This window comes from Danio rerio, chromosome 22 (assembly GCF_052040795.2).
Source record: "Danio rerio strain M-AB ecotype USA chromosome 22, GRCz13ab, whole genome shotgun sequence".
Lineage (NCBI taxonomy): Eukaryota > Metazoa > Chordata > Actinopteri > Cypriniformes > Danionidae > Danio > Danio rerio.
The window spans coordinates 5309378-5330772 of NC_141042.1; the positions used below are offsets into that span (position 1 = coordinate 5309378).

At 37.8% G+C, this 21395-nt stretch overlaps 2 protein-coding genes across 4 annotated transcripts in view; both read right to left on the minus strand.

Annotated features, from left to right (window-relative positions):
• Nucleotides 1-15412, minus strand: part of LOC137489036 (uncharacterized) — a 55579-nt gene extending 40167 nt beyond the window's left edge. Inside the window, exons 1-5 of one of the 3 annotated variants that reach the window (XM_087303445.1) lie at nucleotides 15211-15412; nucleotides 11648-11956; nucleotides 9857-10156; nucleotides 9360-9674; nucleotides 8856-9164 (exon numbers count right to left, since the gene is read on the minus strand). In XM_087303445.1, coding sequence (XP_087159571.1) covers nucleotides 8856-9164; nucleotides 9360-9674; nucleotides 9857-10156; nucleotides 11648-11956; nucleotides 15211-15313 — 1336 coding nt within the window. In that variant the 5' untranslated portion in view covers nucleotides 15314-15412. The remainder of the gene's footprint in view (nucleotides 1-8855; nucleotides 9165-9359; nucleotides 9675-9856; nucleotides 10157-11647; nucleotides 11957-15210) is intronic. The other 2 variants (XR_015521484.1, XM_087303444.1) reach the window with 2 other exon arrangements.
• A 463-nt stretch (nucleotides 15413-15875) lies between these two features.
• Nucleotides 15876-19969, minus strand: LOC137488895 (uncharacterized). Its single transcript, XM_087303836.1, has 4 exons — nucleotides 19749-19969; nucleotides 19263-19589; nucleotides 18837-19136; nucleotides 15876-16286 (listed from the first exon to the last, which is right to left on the minus strand). The coding sequence occupies exons 1-4, from the start codon at nucleotides 19789-19791 to the stop codon at nucleotides 16177-16179; spliced, it is 780 nt and encodes a 259-aa protein (XP_087159962.1). The 5' UTR covers nucleotides 19792-19969; the 3' UTR covers nucleotides 15876-16176.
• Between the last annotated feature and the right edge of the window lie 1426 nt (nucleotides 19970-21395).

Consider the following 21395-nt stretch of genomic DNA (forward strand, 5'->3'; position numbering starts at 1 on the left):
ACAACAACAACAACAACATATATTTAGTCCTTATTTGGGTTCATAAAGAATACGAAACGTATACAGTCAGCACAAACATCTCATCCTTATTCTTCACCAGCATATGTAACGCTAACATCTTATTAGAAAGTATTTCTGTCATTCCGAGTTCATATTAGTGCAAAAGGTGATGATAATAATTATTAATAATGGCAGTTTGTTCATCTTTCAGGTTGCTGAAAGAATCATTTGTTTCTTTTTTTTTCAACTGTCACTCTCACGTTTGTACGTTGAGCTCTTTATTCTCTCCAGCTACGCCTCGGTCCTCTGTTGGTCTGGCTCTGACCCGGACATCCGGACCCATGTCTTCGCCTCGGTTAGGTGAGCCGTCCGCTCCACCTCGGCCCTCTGGGACCATCACCTTGGTCCACCCCCTGGAGTCAGTGACCACTCCTCCTCCATGGCTTCTCCCTTCGTCGACTCCACCTTGGGCCATCCTCCTGGCTGTGTCCTGGGTCCTATGCCTCCTGCTCCAGCTCCCTTCCTGGCTCCATCCTACTGTGACTCCTCCCTGGCCTCTCCTTCCCATCTTGTTTCCTCGTCTCTCCTGTTAAAGGTACGAGGACGCACCTTCAGTGGGGGGGTTAGTCTTATGACCGTCCACATGTTTCCATTCTCCATGTGTGTTTGTTTTCACTATGTGTTACGACTGGAGTTTATTTATTTATTTATTATTGCGGATTGTCCTGTCTTTTTCTTTTGTCCCGCCTTCTTGTTGTTTTTCTGTTGTTTCATAGGCTCACATACCGGCGTGATTCCCTATTTTGATTGGCTGCTGGTCGCAAAAGCACGTATAAAAAAGGAGCTTCCGGCAGGGTTCGAAGAGCTCATTTCTGCTGTGTTCGGTGTTTGGAGTGAAGCTCCTGGGTTTCCCTCACCCCTTTGGCCGACGACCAACAACAGCCAACTTTGTATTGATGACCATCATATGTTTAAATATTTTTGAGAGTTTGAGCGTGTAGGGGTGACCTGCCTATTTATTTGATTACTTTTGACTTTGTTTATGTTAGGGAGTCAGGTAAGATTCTTGTATTTTTCTTTAAATAGTAATAGGAAATTTAATGGCTTTATTTTATAGATTCTTTTGTTTGTTATTTTGGCCTGTGGTCACCCTGACGAAATGCTCATTTATATATAAACCCTATTTTCTAAAATAAATATCTTCATATATACTCTCAATTGAGTGTGTGAGTTTGGTTGTCGACCGAAGGGAATCTTTTGCTTTAAGATTTGTTTAGTTTGGGAAATCCACCACTCCAACACATTTGTTTTTTCTTTGTTTATTATGCCCTTTTTGTTTCCCCTAGACTTGGGGTGTAATACTATGTGACCCCCTTTGTTCTGTTTCCCCATGTTTCATTGTGTTCATGAGTTTCACCTGTGTCTCACTCCTGTTAGTCATTAGTTTTCATCATGGCACGTGTATTTGTGTTTAGTCAGTCCATTGTCTGTTATTCTGAGTTGTGTATTGTTGTCACCCCATGTTGTTCCTGAGTCTCCTGTGTATCATATGTCCTTCCAAGTGAGTCTTTGTAAAAAAAAATCTACATTTTTGATAAATCCTGCGATCCTTGCCTTCTAGAGTGTATCCAGGCGTTACAATTAGGTACCCTCTGCAAAAGGGTACCCAAAAAGTGGTTTTTTTTTTTTCCCAATATGTTTATTGATTTTTTTTCCTTTTCACCCCATCAACTAGGCATACAGACAACAATGCAGCCTACACAGCACATATCTACACCCTTCTTATGTATATACACCCATACATAAAAAAAAAATAATAATAATAATTATAATAATAAATATAAATATATACATATACATACATGCATACACACATATACACATATACATACATACACATACATACACACATATACGCACATACATACATATACAATATTTGAATTATATATATGTGTGACGTAAACAATAACATAATAATACAAAAGGAAAAAAAAAAGAAAAAAGGGGAAAAAAAAAGTATTAATAAATAAAAAACATGTTTACAAACACACAATTTACATAATATTCATATATGGTTCCCAAAGATAGTCAAAGTTCTTCTGCTTGCCTTTGATAATATAAGTTAGTCTCTCCAGTCCAATACAGTTCAATATTTCTTTTTTCCACATTTCTATGGATGGAGCATCCATGTGTTTCCAGTATAATGCTATAGCCCTTCTAGCTTGAAGGAAACCAAAATCCAAAATTCTTGTATTTCCAATTGTAAGTTCCTTAGGATACAACCCAAGAATACAGAGCTTGGCATTTAAAGGAATTTTAATATTAAACATGTCTGACATACATTCAGTTATATCTTTCCAAAACTTTTGTATTTTAGGACATTGCCAGAGGCAGTGATATAGTGTACCTTTATCATCTAAACATTTAGAACACACATCTGGAATATTAGCAGACATATGATGAAGTTTCACAGGGGTTATATACATTCTCATTAACCATTTATATTGAAGTAGTTTAAACCTGGTATTTATTGTTTGCGTTTGAGCTTTTAAGCAAACATAATTCCAGTCTGCCTCATCTATCTCCTCTTGCATATCTGCTTTCCAGGCATTTAATTTATCCAATGTTGATTCATTACTATGTTTGACCATAAAATTGTAATATATAGAAACATGACCTCTTCCTTCTAAATTTTGGATAGTTATTTCCTCCAATTTTGATAAAGATGGTATACAACTAATCTGTGTTTCTTTTGATGACATGTAACTCTTTAACTGTAGGTATTTAAAGAAATGTTTTTTAGGAACCACATATTTTTTACATAAAAGCTCAAAGGAAAGTAAAATCCCATCTTCATACAAATCTCTTATACTTTGGATGCCTCTTGTATTCCACAACTTGAAACCTCCATCTTTATTACCAGGAATAAATTGTTTATTACCCCAGATAGGAGTGAACTGTGACAATTTGGGTACATTATCTATATATTTATGAGAGGAATGCCAAATTAAAATTGTATTTTTTAGAAATGGATTTTTGGTATTTTTTTTTAGTGACTTAATATCTGATGAATATAAATACATTTTTAATGGTAAATCTGGGGTGGAGGTTTGTTCAATATCTACCCATGCTGGGGGCGTTGTTGTGTAGAAATAATATACTGCTGTGGTCAGCTGGGCAGCCATGTAATACCATCTGAAATTTGGAAATTGCAGACCTCCCCTTTCATAGGGTAAATGTAATAGCTTGAGGCGAAGTCTGGCTTTTCTGTCATTCCAAATGAACTGGGCAAGCAGTTTATTTAGTTTATCATAAAATGTATTTGGTAACGGTAGTGGGAGTGTTTGAAAATAATATAAAAATTTAGGTAAAATAGACATTTTTATTATATTAATTCGTCCAATCATAGATATTGGTAAATTTGACCATTTTTGTAATACTTTAGTGGTTCTGTCCATAAGGGGATCATAGTTTGTTGATACAATTTTATTAAGGTCGGGGATAATTTTAACACCTAAATAACTAAAACCATCAGTAGTTACTCTAAATGGAGTCTTTATTATGGGCTTATGTCTTTCTTCTTCATTTAGAAATAATAATACTGACTTTGAGTTGTTAATTTTATATCCAGAAACAAGTCCAAAATTTTCAATTAGTTTCATAATTTTAGGAATAGTATTTAACATATCTGTCATAAATAGTATTATGTCATCTGCAAATAAAGAAATGCGGTGATCTTTCCTCCCAATTGTAATACCTGATATCTCTGGATTTGTTCTTACTGACATAGCTAAAGGCTCAACTGCCAGTACAAATAACAGTGGGGACAAGGGGCATCCTTGACGGGTAGATCGCTGCAAATTAAAAGGTTTTGAAATTATATTATTGGTTAGTATTTCAACAGTTGGGTTTGTATACAAAAGCCGAATCCATTTAAGAAACGTTTCACCAAGTCCAAATCTTGGGAGCACTTCAAAAAGATAGTCCCATTCTATCCGGTCAAATGCTTGGCATGCATCTATTGATAGCATTGCTGTATTTTTCTCATTATGTTTCTCATATAATATATTCAAGACCCTTCTGATATTATGGTATCCCTGTCTTTTTTGTATAAAACCTTGTTGATCATCAGCAATTAACTGAGGGAGGTACTGGTCTAGTCTTCTAGAAAGTATTTTGCAAAGTATCTTTATATCGCATCCCATTAAGCTAATTGGTCTGTAAGACGAGCATTCAGTTGGGGGTTTATTAGGTTTTAATATTAAAGTTATTATTGCTAATCTTAATGAGTCGGGAAGCATTCCTACTTTAAATGATTCTTCATACATATCTAATAATGGCCTTAAAAGTTGTTTTTTAAATGTTTTATAGAATTCAATAGGAAGACCGTCCGGTCCTGGTGCTTTGCCACTATTCATATCACCAATAGCTTCACTAAGATCTTCTACAGTTAATGGACTATCTAGTGTTGTCTTTTCATCCTCTGATAAGGTCCTGAATTGTAACTGATCCAGAAATATTTTTTTCACATTAATATTTTTATTACTTTCAGATTTATATAGAGTTTGGTAAAAATCACTAAACCGTTCATTAATCTCTTTTGAATCTAAAGTTAAATTTCCAGATTTTGATTTTATACTTTTAATTGTCCTTTCAGATTGCATTTTCTTTATCCTCCATGCTAATAATTTACCAGCTTTTTCCCCTTGATCGTAATACATTTGTTTGGTCCATAAAAGAGTTTTTGCCACTTTTTCAATTGCTAGCTTATCATAATTGGCTCTCATAATAGCTAAATTATGTAATTTGTCAGGGTTATTATCAATACTAATTTCAATTTCATATTTTTTAATTTGGTCTTCTAGTAATTTCAATTCTTGATTTTTTTGTTTCGTTTTGGCGCTTGTGTAACTTATAATTTCTCCCCTTATATAGGCCTTGAAAGCTTCCCATCTAATATTAGCCGTAGTTTCATTTGTGTTTAATTCAAAATATTGATCAATACTCTTTTCTACAAATGTAATAAAATCTGGGTCTTTTAACAAGTAGGTTTGTAACCTCCATCTAGGATGACGATCGACCGTACCTAAATGAATTTCCAAAGACACTGCTGCATGATCACTAATTACTATGCTTTTATACCAGCATTTCTTTATGTTTGGCAAAAGTTCCATTGAAATAAGAAAATAATCGATCCTTGAATGGGTTTTATATGTACTTGAGTAGCAAGAATATTCTTTTTTACTTGGGTTTAATCTTCTCCATATTTCAATTAAGCTTAAATCTTTCATATAACCAATTACCATTTTCCTATTTTGAATATGAGTTGTATCAATTTGAGTGGACCTATCCAATTTTGGATCGAGTGTACAATTAAAATCTCCTCCAATTATATTGAATCCCTCTAATGTAGACACAGTCAGAAAGACTTTCTCAAAAAAGGGAGTATTATCATTGGGACCATAAATATTTATTAAGTTTATTTTTTGTTTTAAAATATTTCCTTGAACAATAATATATCTTCCCGAAGGGTCTTGAATAGTTTTTGTTACTTGTAATGATAGAGACCTATGAATAAGAATAGCTACACCCCTTGCATGTGAGTTAAAGGTTGCATGAAATACTTGGCCTGGCCATCTTCTACCCAAGCTATGGATATCGGACGCAGTTAAATGTGTCTCCTGCAAAAAAACTATTTTAGATTTGAGATAAATTAATCTATTCAGCACTAATTTTAGTTTTATCAATTTTCTTATCCCCCGGACATTCCAACTTGTAATTATAATATTTTTTAAGGTACTACTTTGTTTTGTTTTATCCATAGGTTAAAGTCCCAGTATATGGAGAAAGAAAAGAAAAGAAAAAGATAAAATAAAATAAAAAGAAGATAAAATAATAAATGGGAAAATAAAAAATAAAATAAAAAATAAAAAAAATTAAAAAAACTGGTGATGTGAGTGCAAACGGTTCCCTCCCCCCTTACATTTTTTAACTCTGGCATTTTCAACAAAAATGCCTAACCCTCCCCTTGATTGGAAACGCTGGGGACGCTGATCCACAGTCTTCGAGGAGCAACTAGTCTGCGTAGCCCAGCCCATGACCTTCAACCGTGCAAAATCATCTTACTTTTTGCACGTATAACCAAACATAATAGTGTATTTTAAACATATAGAACATATAGAACAATACCCTTTGAATATTAAACCAACGATAATACCCAATACAATCCTATTAGGTTAACTTATAAACCAAAGTGACATAAATTACCTTTACAAATTATAACGTTATTAACTTAAACAACAACTTTTATAACGTTATATTTTAAACACAACCCTACTGTAACATCTACGTCGATCGTCCACCGTTGACCACGACTGGTGGAATATTTCTGCAAAGTTTTTGATTAGTCCAGCAGGTAGTCAACAGTAAACCATCCCTTATATTGGCTGCGGGATGCTTTTATAGAATTTCTCGGCTTCTTGCGGCTTCGAAAAGAGATGAATCTTGCCATCATGCAACACTCTCAGCTTGCAAGGATTATGTTGAAACCCTCGGAAAGCGTTGATATCCACAAATAGCTTTGTGACTGGGTTGAATCCCCGTCGGATGCGCACCGTCTCCGCCGAAAGATCCTGTGAGAAATAGATCTTTGCCCCATCGTGAGTGATGACTCGCTTCCTGGATTCACGGTAGACGAATTCCTTCTCTTGAAACTTTAAAAAGCGGATGAGGATTGCTCTGTTTTTGTTGGACTTTTCAGGTGCTAGCGTGCGGTGAACCCGTTCCAAAGTAAACGTCTTGTCAGGATCCATCTCGAGCCACTGTGGTAGCTTGGCACTTACAAACTCAAAAAGAGACTTTTGGCCTTCGGCACCTTCCCGAATTCCATTAAGCCGAAGGTTTTTCCTTCTGCCTCGATTTTCCAGGTCGTCTGTCTTTGATTCAAGATAAGTTATGCGTTTCATAGCCGAATCGAGGGCAGCCTCTGCTTTCTCAAGTGCCTTTTCCGTATCGTGAATGCGTCCTTCGGCTTCTTCGACACGAGCGGCGTTGGAAGAAACATCGCGTTTCATCTCGGACACTTTACTTTCCAGCGCTGACATTGAGCTAGCCATATCGATCAATCGACTGTCAATGTTGTCCAGCTTGGTTCCGATATCTGCTCTGAGCGATTTCAGTTCACTTAAAACTTCTGTTAAGTTATCCATGTGTGTGGCGTTATCTTCCACTTCACTTGATCCACTCGTCGAAGTTTTAACGCTGGCCTTACGTCCTCGGGTAAAAATGTCACATTGTTTGGTCACGGAAGGTTTTGACATATCAGCGCCGATGTTATTTTCTAAGTTTGATGTTTTTTTTGAGGGTATTTAATTTAGATTTTGCACGGTTTGTCGGAGCTCTCAAATCAAGCTGCCATCTTAGTCCTGGCCACGTGACCCCCCATCACCCAAAAAGTGGTACAGTAGGGTTCGCTTTTGGTACCTCTTGACAGTGGAAAAGGGAAATAAAAACATGCCAAACTATACTGTACCACTCATAATAGTAGGATAGCATTATAGACTAAATAAAAATCCTAAAAAAGAAACAAAATTCAGCATAGCCTACTTGTTTCAGAAATAGGCTAGCCTTAAAAAAGGTAGAAATTGCGTAAACGTAAACTAAAAAATAACATAACGAAACGAAAACCTCTTGATAATAATAATAATTATAATTCTTTACATTTATATAGCGCTTTTCTGGGCACTTAAAGTGCTTCTCCACATTCACCACCAGCGTGCAGCATCCACCTGGATGACTCGACGGCAGCCATTTTGCACCAGACCGCACACCAGCTGATCGGTGGAGAGGAGACAGAGTGATGAAGCCATTTATGATATGGGGAGGGTTAGGAGGCCATGATGGACAGAGGCCAGTGGGCAGATTTGGCCAAGATGCTGGGGTTAAACCCCTACTCTTTTTCGCAGGACATCTTGGGATTTCCAATGACCACAGAGAGTCAGGACCTTGGTTTAACGTCTCATCCAAAAGGTGGCGCTCACTGAGCAGTATAGAGTCCACGTCACTATACTGGGGCATTAGGACCCACACAGACCGCAGGTTGGGCATCCCCTGCTGGCCTCACTAACACCACTTCCGGCAGCAACCTAGCTTTCCCATGTGGTCTCCCATCCAGGTACTGACCGGGCGCAGCCCTGCTGAGCTTCAGTGGGCGACCAGTCGCCAACGCAATCTCATGGCAATTCGTTTTCAAAAACTTTTTGATTTAGTGGCTAATTTGTTTGAATTTGTACGATCTAATTTAATTACAATTTAGTAAGGTGGGGTTGGGTGCCACGCTTCCTATTTAAAATCGTACATTTTCGTATGACTGAACTCATACGAATTCGTACAAATTAGCCACTGAACTGACAAAACGCAAAATACTTAAGTTTTCTCGTGAGATCAAGCTGGAGTTTCAGAAAGCTAGCATCATGGAGATGATGACTTAGGGCCTATTTGGCTAAAACAGACAGGTATTCTTCGGGTCGCCATGAGAATGACACTGCTTTGCATTTTATTTACACTGAACCAAAACAGCATTGGATACTAAAGTTGCCTTGAATACGAGAGATTGAAATGGTCAGAGCTGGTATTTGTTAGGTTCAATTAATGCGGTACTACGTCATTACACTAAAGTCTAAGCAGACACAGACTTGCTTAAGAGCTGCTTTAAATCAGCTGTGCAAAGAGGACTTGATATGTTTACAATGCTCCATTTTTGTTTCTGAAAGCTTGATTTAATAAAATACGCAAAATAGTGTGTGGATTAGTGTTATACATGTTGAATCAGATGAAACACAATTGTAACTCACCAAAGACAGTGAGATAGAAAGAAATATGAAGATAGTCGCTCTGTAGTTTATAACGTCCAGCATGTTCAGTTCTGATGTCTGTGATGGTCAGAGATCCAGTTTTCTTGTCCAGTTTCAGTCTGTCTCTGAATCTCCCATCAGGACCATCAGCAAATACCGAGAATCTGTTGGTTTGTTTATTGATTTCAGCTATCAGTGAGTGGATATTTGCAAACCTCCACTGAATCAGATCATCATCCTTAATTTCAGTGAAACCAGTGTGCAAAGTGACTGATTCTCCTGTTTTCACAGCCACTTCCTTCCTGTTCACTGTATCGCCAAACACACAGAAAAAAAAAAAAGAGTATGAATAACATAGATTAATGTGCTCATTTTATGTTTACAAAAGTAAATTTACATATGAAGTGTATATCATAAAACAACAAACAGAAAAGCATGACAGGTAATTAATTGCATCTTTGTGCTGATTAAAAATAAATCAGATGAAGCTAGTGTTCAGCTCACCATAAACTTCGAGTGTAACAGAGTTGACTTCAGTGTTGGTCTGTAGTTTATAAACTCCACCATGTTCAGCTGTGATGTTTGTAATGGTCAGAGATCCAGTTTTCTTGTCCAGTTTCAGTCTGTCTCTGAATCTCCCATCAAGAACATCATCAAATACAGAGAATCTGTTAGTATGTTCATTGAATTCTGCTATTAAAGTGTCTCCATCTCCAAACCTCCACTGAACCCGATCATCATTCATGATGTTAATATAATCAGTGTTCAGAGTGACTGAATCCCCCATTTCCACAAACACTTTATTCTCTTCTGTTTCACCTAACACTCAGGAAAGAAACAGATTGTGAACAACAGAGACAGATTAAGACGGTCATTTGATGGTTTACGAAAGAAAATTTACATTTGAATTTTAAATAATAAATGAGCGAAACTTAGAACATGTTTGTATTAGTAACTGTGTTAATTAATAATAATTAAATTGGAACTGATATTTAACTCACTCCAAAGTGCAAGTTTCACAGTGTAGATTTTATTGTTGGTCTGTGCTTTATAAACTCCAGCATGTTCAGTTCTGGTGTCTGTGATGGTCAGAGATCCAGTTTTATTGTCCAGTTTCAGTCTGTCTCTGAATCTCCCATCAAGAACATCATCAAATACAGAGAATCTGTTGGTCTGTTTATTGATTTCTGCTATTAAAGTCTCTTTTGTTCCAAACCTCCACTGAATCTGATCATCATCCTTCATTTTGGTAACACCAGAGCTCAGAGTGACTGATTTTCCCTTATATACTCGTATTTGATCTTTAGCAAAAAACACACAAAGAAAAAAAATATTAATATTTGCAAACTAAGAATTTACAGTCTGAATTTAAATTCTGTACTAATAGAGTAAAACCATAAATATAAGACAAATTAACAAGTAAAACAGTAGAAAAGACACAAATAAAGCAAAATTTAGTGTTGATTAATATTGTGTGCAGTAAATAAATAAATAAACAGGTGAAACTGATTTCCAATCAGCAATGTTTATGAATGCTAGCAGGATATGGACGTTTTTAAAATTCCAGTGTCGAACCAAATGGTATCGATTGATACCGAACTCAATACTTTTGATAACACTACTACATACTTATACTGTATTGACTGGGTTAAACAGAATTGCATTACTAAAAGAGACTAAAATACAATCTTCATTGAGCTAGACTATTATCAGTTTTTGTCGACTAAAACTAGACGAAAAGAGTCATGGATAATTTTGACTAGGATAAGACTGAAATGCGCAGACCTTTAGCTAACTAAATCTTGAATAGACCAAAAAATAAATATTAATGTGATTAAAATGTTTAAAAAACTAAAACGACAGCTTCACAATGTATAAAACGCTCAAATGTTAGGGTTAGAAGTTTAAAATTCCAGGTATCGATTGGTATCAAACTCGATACTTTTGACAACACTACTACTAGATACTTATACTGTATTGACTGGATTAAACAGAATTGCATTACTAAAAGAGACTAAAATACAATCTGCGTTGACTAAAGCTAGACTATTATCAGTTTTTGTCGACTAAAACTAGACGAAAAGAGTCATGGATAATTTTAACTAGGATAAGTTTGAAATGCTCAGACCTTTAGCCAACTAAATCTTGAATAGACCAAAAAATCAAGTATTAATGTGATTAAAATGTTTAAAAAACTAAAACGACAGCTTCACAATGTATAAAACGCTCAAATGTTAGGGTTAGAAGTTTAAAATTCCAGGTATCGATTGGTATCAAACTCGATACTTTTGACAACACTACTACTAGATACTTATATTGACCGGGTTAAACAGAATTGCATTACTAAAAGAAACTAAAATACAATCTTCGTTGACTAAAGCTAGACTAAATGTTATCAGTTTTTGTCGACAAAAACTAGACGAAAATAGTCATGGATAATTCTGACTAGAATAAGACTGAAATGCTCGGACCTTTAGCTAACTAAATCTTGAATCGACAAAAAATGAGTGTTAATGTAACTTAAATTAATAAAATTAAAACTTTACAAGGTATAAAACGCTCAAATGTTAGTGTTAGTAGTTTAAAATTCTAGGTATTGATTGGTATCGAACTCGATACTTTTGACAACACTACTACTAGATGCTTATATTGACTGGGTTAAACAGAATTGCATTAATAAAAGACTAAAATACAATTTTTGTTGACTAAAACTAGACGAAACATTTTGTGTTGATTAATATTGCGCGCAAAAACAAAAGAAAATAAATAGGTGAAACTACCATTTAACTCACCATAGACAATAAGATAGACTGCCCTGAGGATAATCTCTTTGTTCTGTAGTTTATAAACTCCAGCATGTTCAGTTGTGATGTCTGTAATGGTCAGAGATCCAGTTTTCTTGTCCAGTTTCAGTCTGTCTCTGAATCTCCCATCAAGAACATCATCATATACTGAGAATCTGTTGGTCTGTTTACTGATTTCTGCTATTAAAATTTCTTCATATGCGAACCATTTAATCTGATCATCCTTCTGTAGATCAGTGAGGTCAGACCTCAGAGTAACTGAATCTCCCACAGTCGCTTCATAATCTCTAATCCCACCTGCAGAACAGATATGGTCAGAATAAAGCTTTAAATCAAATGATGTTGTCTTTTAAACGTAATCTCTAAAATACTTGTAATCATTTAAATGAGAAGTGAATAATGTTTTGGAGCTAATCATAATGTCACAGCACAGTAGGGTGAGACGGGGAATTCAGGTGACGGTGATCTTGGGTGCTGGGATTTAAGTGGGGGAATAGTTGAAAGTGAACGCCTGACAGTACTCCCTCTCTTTTAGGGAAAGCTCCCGAAACCCTTTCACAACAGCTTTTTCTTCCCTCCAAATGGCATCAATTTTTTAAAAAAGTAGGTTAAACTGGTGTTAAATCAAAGGTCATGAGCTGCAAATGCAAATGAGATCTGTAGTCTTTTTCTGTTAGTAATTGAAAAGGGTAGATCTTGTCTTTGGCTAAAAAGGTTGGTGACCACTGGTGTATAGAGTTCTAGTGAAAGGGGATTCGTCTTAACTGTGGGGTCTTCTGTGGCAGAGGGAGAGATGACATTATGCAGTGAAACATGAAATATAGGGTAAATGCAGTGGGTGTGGTGGTAGTGGGGGGCTGAAGTTGGTAGCAGACCTCATTGATCTACTTCTGTGAATGGACTTATGTTGCAGGAACTCAGCTTCTTAGGGTGCGCTCACACTATGCTATCCGAACCATGCCCTGGCGCACTTGTCAGTTCGTTTGAGAAGTGTGAGTGTTCTGAATTGGGCTCAGGCGCAGTTCAGTTGGCTGGCCATGGCTCGATTGGAAGAGGTATGCCAGAGCATGGTTCGGTTGGGCTGTGGCACGGTACATTTGTAGTGTGAGTGCAAAGCGCACCTGAGCCAAAAACTAAAGACGCAACAGGACTTTTTCATATGGATTCATTAATCATACTTACTTTTTAATGAACGCAAACATTCGTTACTAAAAAGGTTGTGGGTGAAAGAGCCGTGGACAAAAGCGAAGAGCTGGGGGGAGGGGGGCTTGGCTTAGGTTGTTGCGAAGCAGACGGCAGTGAAGAGCGGGGGGTGTCACAGACGACAGTAAAGAGCGATGTTATTATTAAATATGCAAAGCCCTCGCTGCACCTTCAGCAAACCTCCTAATACCTGCAGCATGAGGATTTTATGAATATTTATAAAAATCAAAAGTTGTGAATTTGTTCTGCAAAATATTTGACTGTGTGTCACTGCATCCCAAACGACTAAAACAATATAACTAATGCAATCTCCACTGTCCAGAGCGAGAGAGCTTCTCTTCCTGTTAAACTGAACATTCGCATCATCGATGACGTAAGCGTGCTCAGGTTCGGTAGGTAAAGATGTAGTGTGAGTGCAGGCTGTCGGGGGCAACCGTGCCTAGTGAGAGTACGCCCTTAGAAGACAGGTGGTGGCACAGACACAGTTAGACCCAGATAGAAATCCAAACTCTGTTGCCAGGTTGGTAGGTGGGTGTTTTTAATCTACTGGGAACTGTAAACCTCTTGGTTCTTTGTACAGCTCTCTGTAGATGGACATGAGTCCCACACTCTCTCTGATACATTGAACAACAGCTGTAACGTTTGAGAATTCCTCCATCCGGTGGAACAACAGTGACTGGTATGCACTGGAACAAGGTCTGTACTCATATGCACTCACTGGTCACTTTTTACCAGGTTAGAACCCTTTTGCCTTCAACAAGGTACTGAACATATTTCTCAGAGATTTTGGTCCATTTTGACATGATAGCGTCACGCTGTTACTGCAGATTTGTCGGCTGCACATCCATGATCCGAATCTCCTGTTCCACCACATCCCAAAGGTGCTCCATTGGATGACTGTGGAGGCCATTTGAGTACAGTGAACTCATTGTCATGTTCAAGAAACCAGTCTGAGATCATTTGCGCTTTGTCATGGTGTGCTAACCTGCTGGAAGTAGCCATCAGAAGGTACACTGTGGTCATAAAGGGAGAGACATGATCAGCAACAATACTCAGGTTGGCACGATGCTTAGTTGGTACTAATGGACCCAAAGTGTGCCAAGAATATATCCCCCACACCATTACAACACCAGCCTGAACCATTGATACAAGGCAGGATGCAGCAATTTTGGTGAGCCTGCGTGAATTGTAGCCTCAGTTTCCTGTTCTTAGCTGACACCCGGTGTGGTCTTCTGCTGCTGTAGCTTATCCGCCTCAAGGTTGAATGTGTTGTGCATTTAGAAAAGCTCTTCTGCATACCGAGTGGTTATTTGAGTTACCTTTCTATTAGCTGGAACCAGTCTGGCCATTCTCCTCTGACTAAGCAAATTTTGCTATTCAACCCCTGACAAAAGAGCAGACTCGTTCCAGCCACTAGTCACCACCAGAGTATGGTATTGAATGTTGTATTCAGGAAGGGTGGAAGATCCTTGATGAAGATTAAACAACTGGTCTGATTTAGATCAATGTTACGTCAAAAGAAAAAACAAGATTATTTTGCTTACCCCATTGGCAGATTATTTTGTTTGTTTTAAGGAAAAACTCACTTATTATTGGCATATTATTTCTCAAAACATGACAATATGTTTTGCTTGTCTAGAAAATACTTCTTGATATAAGAAATTTTAGAATTAATCAAAGTGTAATCAAAGATTCTCAGCTTAAAGTTGCCCTGAAAAGGAATTTAAGATTTTTCTTTTTTCCCTCTATCATGACGTACATCTACTTGACACTTGAAATTAGAACAAAATGAAGGGGAGTGCAGGATTTGTACTTTGAGAACCAATTGAATTGTTCAAAGACGACGTTTCTAACAAAATGAAGGAAGATTGACTGACGGAAAATTCAGAACAGAAATGAGACAACCACTGATATGTCTCCGCTAAAGGAATAACATGACCAGGAAGTGAAGAAAGCTGTTTTAAGGCAGAGGGAAGGTTATTTGATTTAAGTTCATTTGTACAAACCAATGAAAAGCCCAGATACATTGTTTACAACAAAAACTACTATATGCATATAAAACAGAGTACATTTTGATTTCATGGCGACTTCAAATGCCTCAACTTATAAAATGTGTATATTAATAATCCCTTTGTGCTGATTTTGAATAAAACTCTCATTTGCAGGAACTGAAGTCGATATCAACATTACACACAGAAAACTTTCACTCCAGATACCACAATGAAAATTATTGCTGTGGCTGTTTAAGTGTTTTAAAAATAAGGGGCAAATTAAAAATTTTTTTTAGAAAAATTAAACACTGAATCCATCGCTAAAAGACTTGTAACAAAAATAGATTAAAAACTCACCAATGACCAGACGACACAAACAGAGCAAAACTAACTTGAGAAACATTTTCTTCATCAGTTCACTGAAGAGCTCAAGATGGCAGCTCTGAAAATGTCTGAACATTCTCCAGACTGAATTGAGATGTTTATCTGATTTAATGCGAGCCCTCCTATAACCTCAGTTTCCTTTCACTCAACAATCTTTTTTAACATCATCAAATGTGCTGATCTTACTTTTTCAGATGAATTCTGGCCTTATATGGAAAGAGCAGAAGAGAGAAACGCCTCATGAGTGTTGATTTGATATCTGCATCCTCTGGTGTTTAGTGTTGTGTTGATTGCACTGTAAAACGGAAACATTTCAGAGGACAAGACAGGATAAAGTGTGCTATGAGTGATCTGAAAGAACTACACGTGTTAAAAAGGATAAATCTGTGAATAAGCCATCTTTCATTTCAACACACATTTAATAGCACTAATGTAGTGTCTGTTCTGAAATCTTTCAGGGTGGAAAGATGAAAATATAAAGCCATTAAAAACAAGTTAAAATTATAGGTGAAGTTACATGATTTAGGTTTGTGAATTTGTGCAGAACATGCAGATGCACATTTTTGCTCTGCTGAACTGTGTAATTCCTCTAGAGGGTGCTCAACATAATGAAATTTCAAAAAATGGCAAGACTTTTTAAATTTAGATAGAGAAAACTTTATTGAATAAGACAAGCAAATACATCTTACAAATGCAGAGTAAAGAAAGATCTCTGTGTTTTTTAGAGAAATAATACAAAAAGAGAAACATGAAAAAAAACTGTCTATGTAACTGTAAAAAATATATAATTAATAATTTTAAGTATTTATAACAAACACTCACTAGAACTGCATCAGAACAATCAAGTTCATGAAATTAAAACCAAATGAAGAGGAAATTATTAAAAAAGCAGTCATATTACTTCATTATTCTGATTTGTTATAGGTGAATTTGGCTTGTTCATCTGGATCTGATGTCATAAAGCACAATAAAGACAGTAGCCATTCCCACAAGAGCAGAAAGGACCAATCGGATCACAGCTTCAGTTGGACCACAGCAGTGAACAGAGTCTGAAGAACAAATACAAGAGTTAAATGTGTTTTTTAAATGAGGTCAACACATTTAGGTCAGTTTTATTAACATTGAGCTGTCAGGAGACAGGACATCAAATTACCTACACCTTGTTTAGGACTGAGACAAGTCTTTCTACGGTGGGAGCAAGACTATTCTTTCTATGGGGGAATTGAGACAACTCTTTCTGTAGTGGGATTGAGACCATTCTTTCTGTGGTGGGGCCGAGACAATTATTTCTGCGGTGGAATGGAAAAACTATGTGGTGGCAGTGAGACAACTCCTTTTGCGGTAGTGGTGGACAACTCTTTCTGTGGTGGAAACAAGACAACTCCTGTAGTGGAACTGAGACAATTCTTTCTATCAAAGAGTGAGACAACTGTTTCTGCGATGGGAATGGGTAACTCTTTCTGCTGTTGGTGTGGACAACACCTTCTGCCATCGGAATGGACAGCTATTTCTGTGGTGAGAGTGAGATATTTTTTCTATCATAGGAATGGACAACACTTTCTTCGGTGGGAGTGGACAACTCTTTCGGCTATGGGGGTGGACAACTCTTGTCAGTTGTAAAAATTGACAACCACTTTATGGAGTAGAAAGGAGTGAGTAGGAGTGAGACAAATCTGTCCAGGGTGGGAGTGAGACAACTGTGCTGGGAAGGAATAGACAACTTTTTCTGCAGTGGAAGTGGACTACACTTTTTGCTGTGAGGGGAGTGAGACAACTCTTTCTGTGGTGAGAGAGAGAAAACTTTCTATGGGGGAGTGAGACAACTCTTTCTGTGGTGGAAGCGAAACAACTCTTTCTGCGATGAAAGTAAGACAACTCTTTCTATTGAAGAGTGGTAACTCTTTCTGAGATAGGAATGGGCAACTCTTTTTGTGACCTTATGCTCTGGAAATGGACAACTCTTTCTATCTGAGAGTGAGACAACTTTTTCTGCAACGGAAATGGCCAACTCTTTCTGCAGTGGGAGTGAGATAACTCTTTCTGTTGTGAGAGTGGGACCTCTTATGGACAGCTTCTGGGGAGAGAGCGAGACAAGATTTTCTATGATAGGAATAGACAATTCTTTCTGCGGTGGAAGTGAGACAACACTTTCTGCGGTGGAAGTGAGACAACTCTTTCTGCGGTGGAAGTGAGACAACTCTTTCTATTTAAGAATGAGAACTCTTTCAGCAGTGGGACTGGGACAACTCTTTCTGTGATAGGAATGGGCAACTCTTTCTGCGGTGGGAGTGGACAAAACCTTATGCTGTGGAAACGGACAACTCTTTCTATCTGGTAGTGAGACAACTCTTTCTGTGGTGGGACTGAGACAACTCCTTCTGCAATGGGAAAGGACAACTCTTTGTGCAGTGGGACTGAGATAACTCTTTCTGTAGTGAGAGTGAGAACTCTTTCTTTGATTGGAATGGACAACTTCTGGCCAGAGAGTGAGACAAAGTTTTCTATGATAGGAATGGACAACACTTTCTGTGGTGGAAGTGGACAACACTTTCTGCTGTAAGAATGGACAACTCTTTTTGTGGTGGGAATAGACAACTCTTTCTGCGGTGGGAGTTGACAAAACCTTATGCTGTGCAAATGGCCAACTCTTTCTATCTGGTCGTGAGTCAACACTTTCTGTGGTGGGACAAAGACAACTCCTGCAATGGGAATGGACAACTCTTTCTGCAGTAGGACTGAGACAACTCTTTCTGTGGTGGGACCAAGACAACTCTTTCTGCGATGGAAGTGGACAACACCTTCTGCTGTAAGAATGGACAACTCTTTCTGGGGTGGGAGAGAGACAACTCTATCTGTGATTGGAGTGAGATAACTCTTTCTGCAGTGGGAGTGAGATAACTCTTTCTTTGATTGGAATGGACAACTCCTGTGGTGAGAGTGAGACAAGATTTTCTATGACAGAAATGAACAACTCTTTCAGCTTTCAGCTTTTCAGTGGAAGTGGACAACTCTTTTTGAGATGGGCATGGGCAATCCAAGTGTAAGAGGTGTCAAGAGAGTCTTGTCATTTGACTCCCATCACTTACAATTTCTGTCTGTACAAGACATCAAGTTCAACACTCTAACCCAGGGGTGTCCAAAGTCACTCTTGGAGGGCCGGTGTCCTACTGACTTTAGCTCCAACTTGCTTCAACACACCTGCCTGGAAGTTTCTAGTATACCTAATAAGAGCTTGATTGGCTTGTTCAGGTGGGTTTGATTAGGATAGGAGCTAACTCTCCAGGACACCAGCCCTCCAGGACTGAGTGTGTATGTCCCTGCTCTAACCTTTAGACCACAACAAAATATGTGCCTTTTTTGACTCTCTCGATGTTCCCTCTCCAATTCATAATTCTTAAAAATAGATGAAACTTTAATCTCAAAAAAGCTAAGAAAAAACATGGTGACCGCAAGTAGGACATGGCTAATTTTATATACTATCTCCTAGTAGCTCACGCTAAATAAGACTGGCCAATTCTGTGATGTGTTGGCCGAGAAGATAAAGATCAACAAACTAATATCAGCGTAGTGAATAAATGTCAATATTAGAACTGCCATACCTGAACACGTGCGACAGAGTTGACTAGTGTTCAGAAGCTGGGTCAGGTTGCTGAAGGGATTGTCGATCACACAGCTGTAGGTGTTGTTGTCCTGATATTCCACCTCCAGAGGTAGAGAGAGACTGATGCTGAAATCAGACACACTGATGCTGGACAATGAACTGTTTCCTTTGTACCAGGAGAGAGTCGCATGATTCACATTCACCACTGAACACAGCACTGAACAATACTGCACTGATGAAGATGAGGATGAAGGACACTGGGAAGAATTTCTGCTGATTACTGGAAATGGGAGATGAGCTAAGATAGGGAATAACATAAACATCTGATCAATGGTTTTAGCTTCTGTTAGTGCATTGCATTTATGAGTGTTTTATGTTCTGTAATAAAACACAATATGTAAATATAAAAATAACACAGACTCACCACAGACAGAAACACTGAACCAGTCAACTGCCCATTTTCCTCCAATTATCAGTAGTTTGTAATCTCCATCATGTTCAGTTCTGGTGTCTGTGATGGTCAGAGATCCAGTTTTATTGTCCAGTTTCAGTCTGTCTCTGAATCTCCCATCAAGAACATCATCAAATACAAAGGTGCTGTCAGTCGTTACATTAATTTCAGCTATTAAAGTGTCGTCATCCCTGAACCACCACAGAATTAGATCAGTATCTTTCACTTCAGTGAGACCAGAGTTTAGAGTCACTGAATCCCCCTCCTTCACTAATTTCACTTTATCATCAGCAAACACACCTGAAGAAAAGTCAGATTAAAGCTTTAAAATAACTTCAATAACTTAAAAATATCCACAACTAAAGTGTGCACATCTAAATTTAAACATAATTCTAAAATGTAGCCAAACTACTTCTAGTACCAAAACAGAAGCAGCCGAAGACATCATTTAAAACTCACCAAGCAGACGCCACAAACAGAACAAGACTAATTTGAGAAGCATTTTCTTTGTTGGTTCACAGAATGTAAAGTCTTAAAATGTGTGAGAACACTCCTGACTGAACGGTGATATTTATCTGCTTGTTTGTGAACCCTCCTCTAACCAGTTTCCGCTCACTCGTCCAACTCCTTAAAATCATGAAAATCAGCCATTTTAACTGATCTGACATTTTCTCGTGAATTATGATACACGTCTTGAGCACAAACAACCAACTGAAGCTGTTAATCTGCAAACACATCAAACCACATGATCAGATTCCTGTGCAGATCCAACCAACAGGAAAACAGCTTCAGCATAAATTTTTGACCTTAAAAAAATTAGTATCAAGTTTATAATGTTTGCTTGTGTTGCTACAACATTATCTAAGAGTGAATGTTAATGAGCAGATACAGTTGCTAGTAAATGTAATACAACTGTCAGGGATCTGATCAGGGGAAACAGAAGAGACACAGTTGCAGGTCCTTTACAGTTTATTCATACAATAGCAAAGGACAGTCTCAGGGAGAAAAAAATGTCATTCAATAAAAACTGCTCCAAAAAGGAAAATAAAACTAGTCTTTTTAGTCTTTTCTCAATAGCTCTCAGTAGGAAAAAATCTAAAAAAATAAAAAATAAAATAAAATAAAAATAAAAAATCCAGAGGGATAAAAGCTTCAACGCAAACTCTACGTGGAAGAAACGGTCTTAGAAAACTAAAGTTCATATATAAAAAGGCAAAAGTAGAATGAAATAGTTGTTCAAAAAGATCCACAAGCCAAGGAACAGAAACTTCTCCATAGAGGGAACCATCTTCTCAGATGGGTGTAACTATAATAACACCCGACAGGGGGCGCAGAGTGGCATTTCCTGGGCGTAGAGCGCACAAAACTGTTGCGTGTGGAAAAAAAAAACTTGCAATGCTTTTCTCACCACTTTTGGAGCTGGTTGAAGCAGTGCGAAAGCCGGGGATGCAGGAACACTGGAAGATGCTTTCACAACAACACCGTGGCGCCGCTTCAAGTGAGATTTCAGATTAGTCGTACTGCCCGCGTATTTTACAGATGCGCGGCACATTTTGCAAATTGCATCTGTCCTGTCATGTCGTCCATCCTTAAATCCATAATGTTGCCATACTTTAGATTTAAAACTCAGTGAGGAATAAAATGTTTGTTTTGCTTCTCGCGCTTTCTGAGGGCGCACCACTAGCTTCATCCGCACACCTGATACACTGAGTTGTAGTGTAAGTGTACACATCCGCAAATCCGTTGCTAAGGCTTACTTTATGTAGGTCGATTAAATTATGCGCCAAAATCAGGTTGACAACACTTGTTAATAAATAAAAAATGTATTCTATATTAAAAATATAAGCTGTATCTCGGAAAAACCGATGGATCTCGCAAAAACCGATGCATCTCGATTTGCTTCAAAAATTTAATTCATCCTCTGCTGCTCAACCGATGCACTCGCATCGTGCACGCGCATGACCGCGTATCGATACATATCGGTTAATCTTCCCATCCCTACTACACATGCTTTTTGCCCTGCAGTTTTAAAGACGACATCAGATGCACATATTTGCTTTGCTGAACCTTTTTTTATTCCTCCAGAGGGCACTCGACATCATGAAA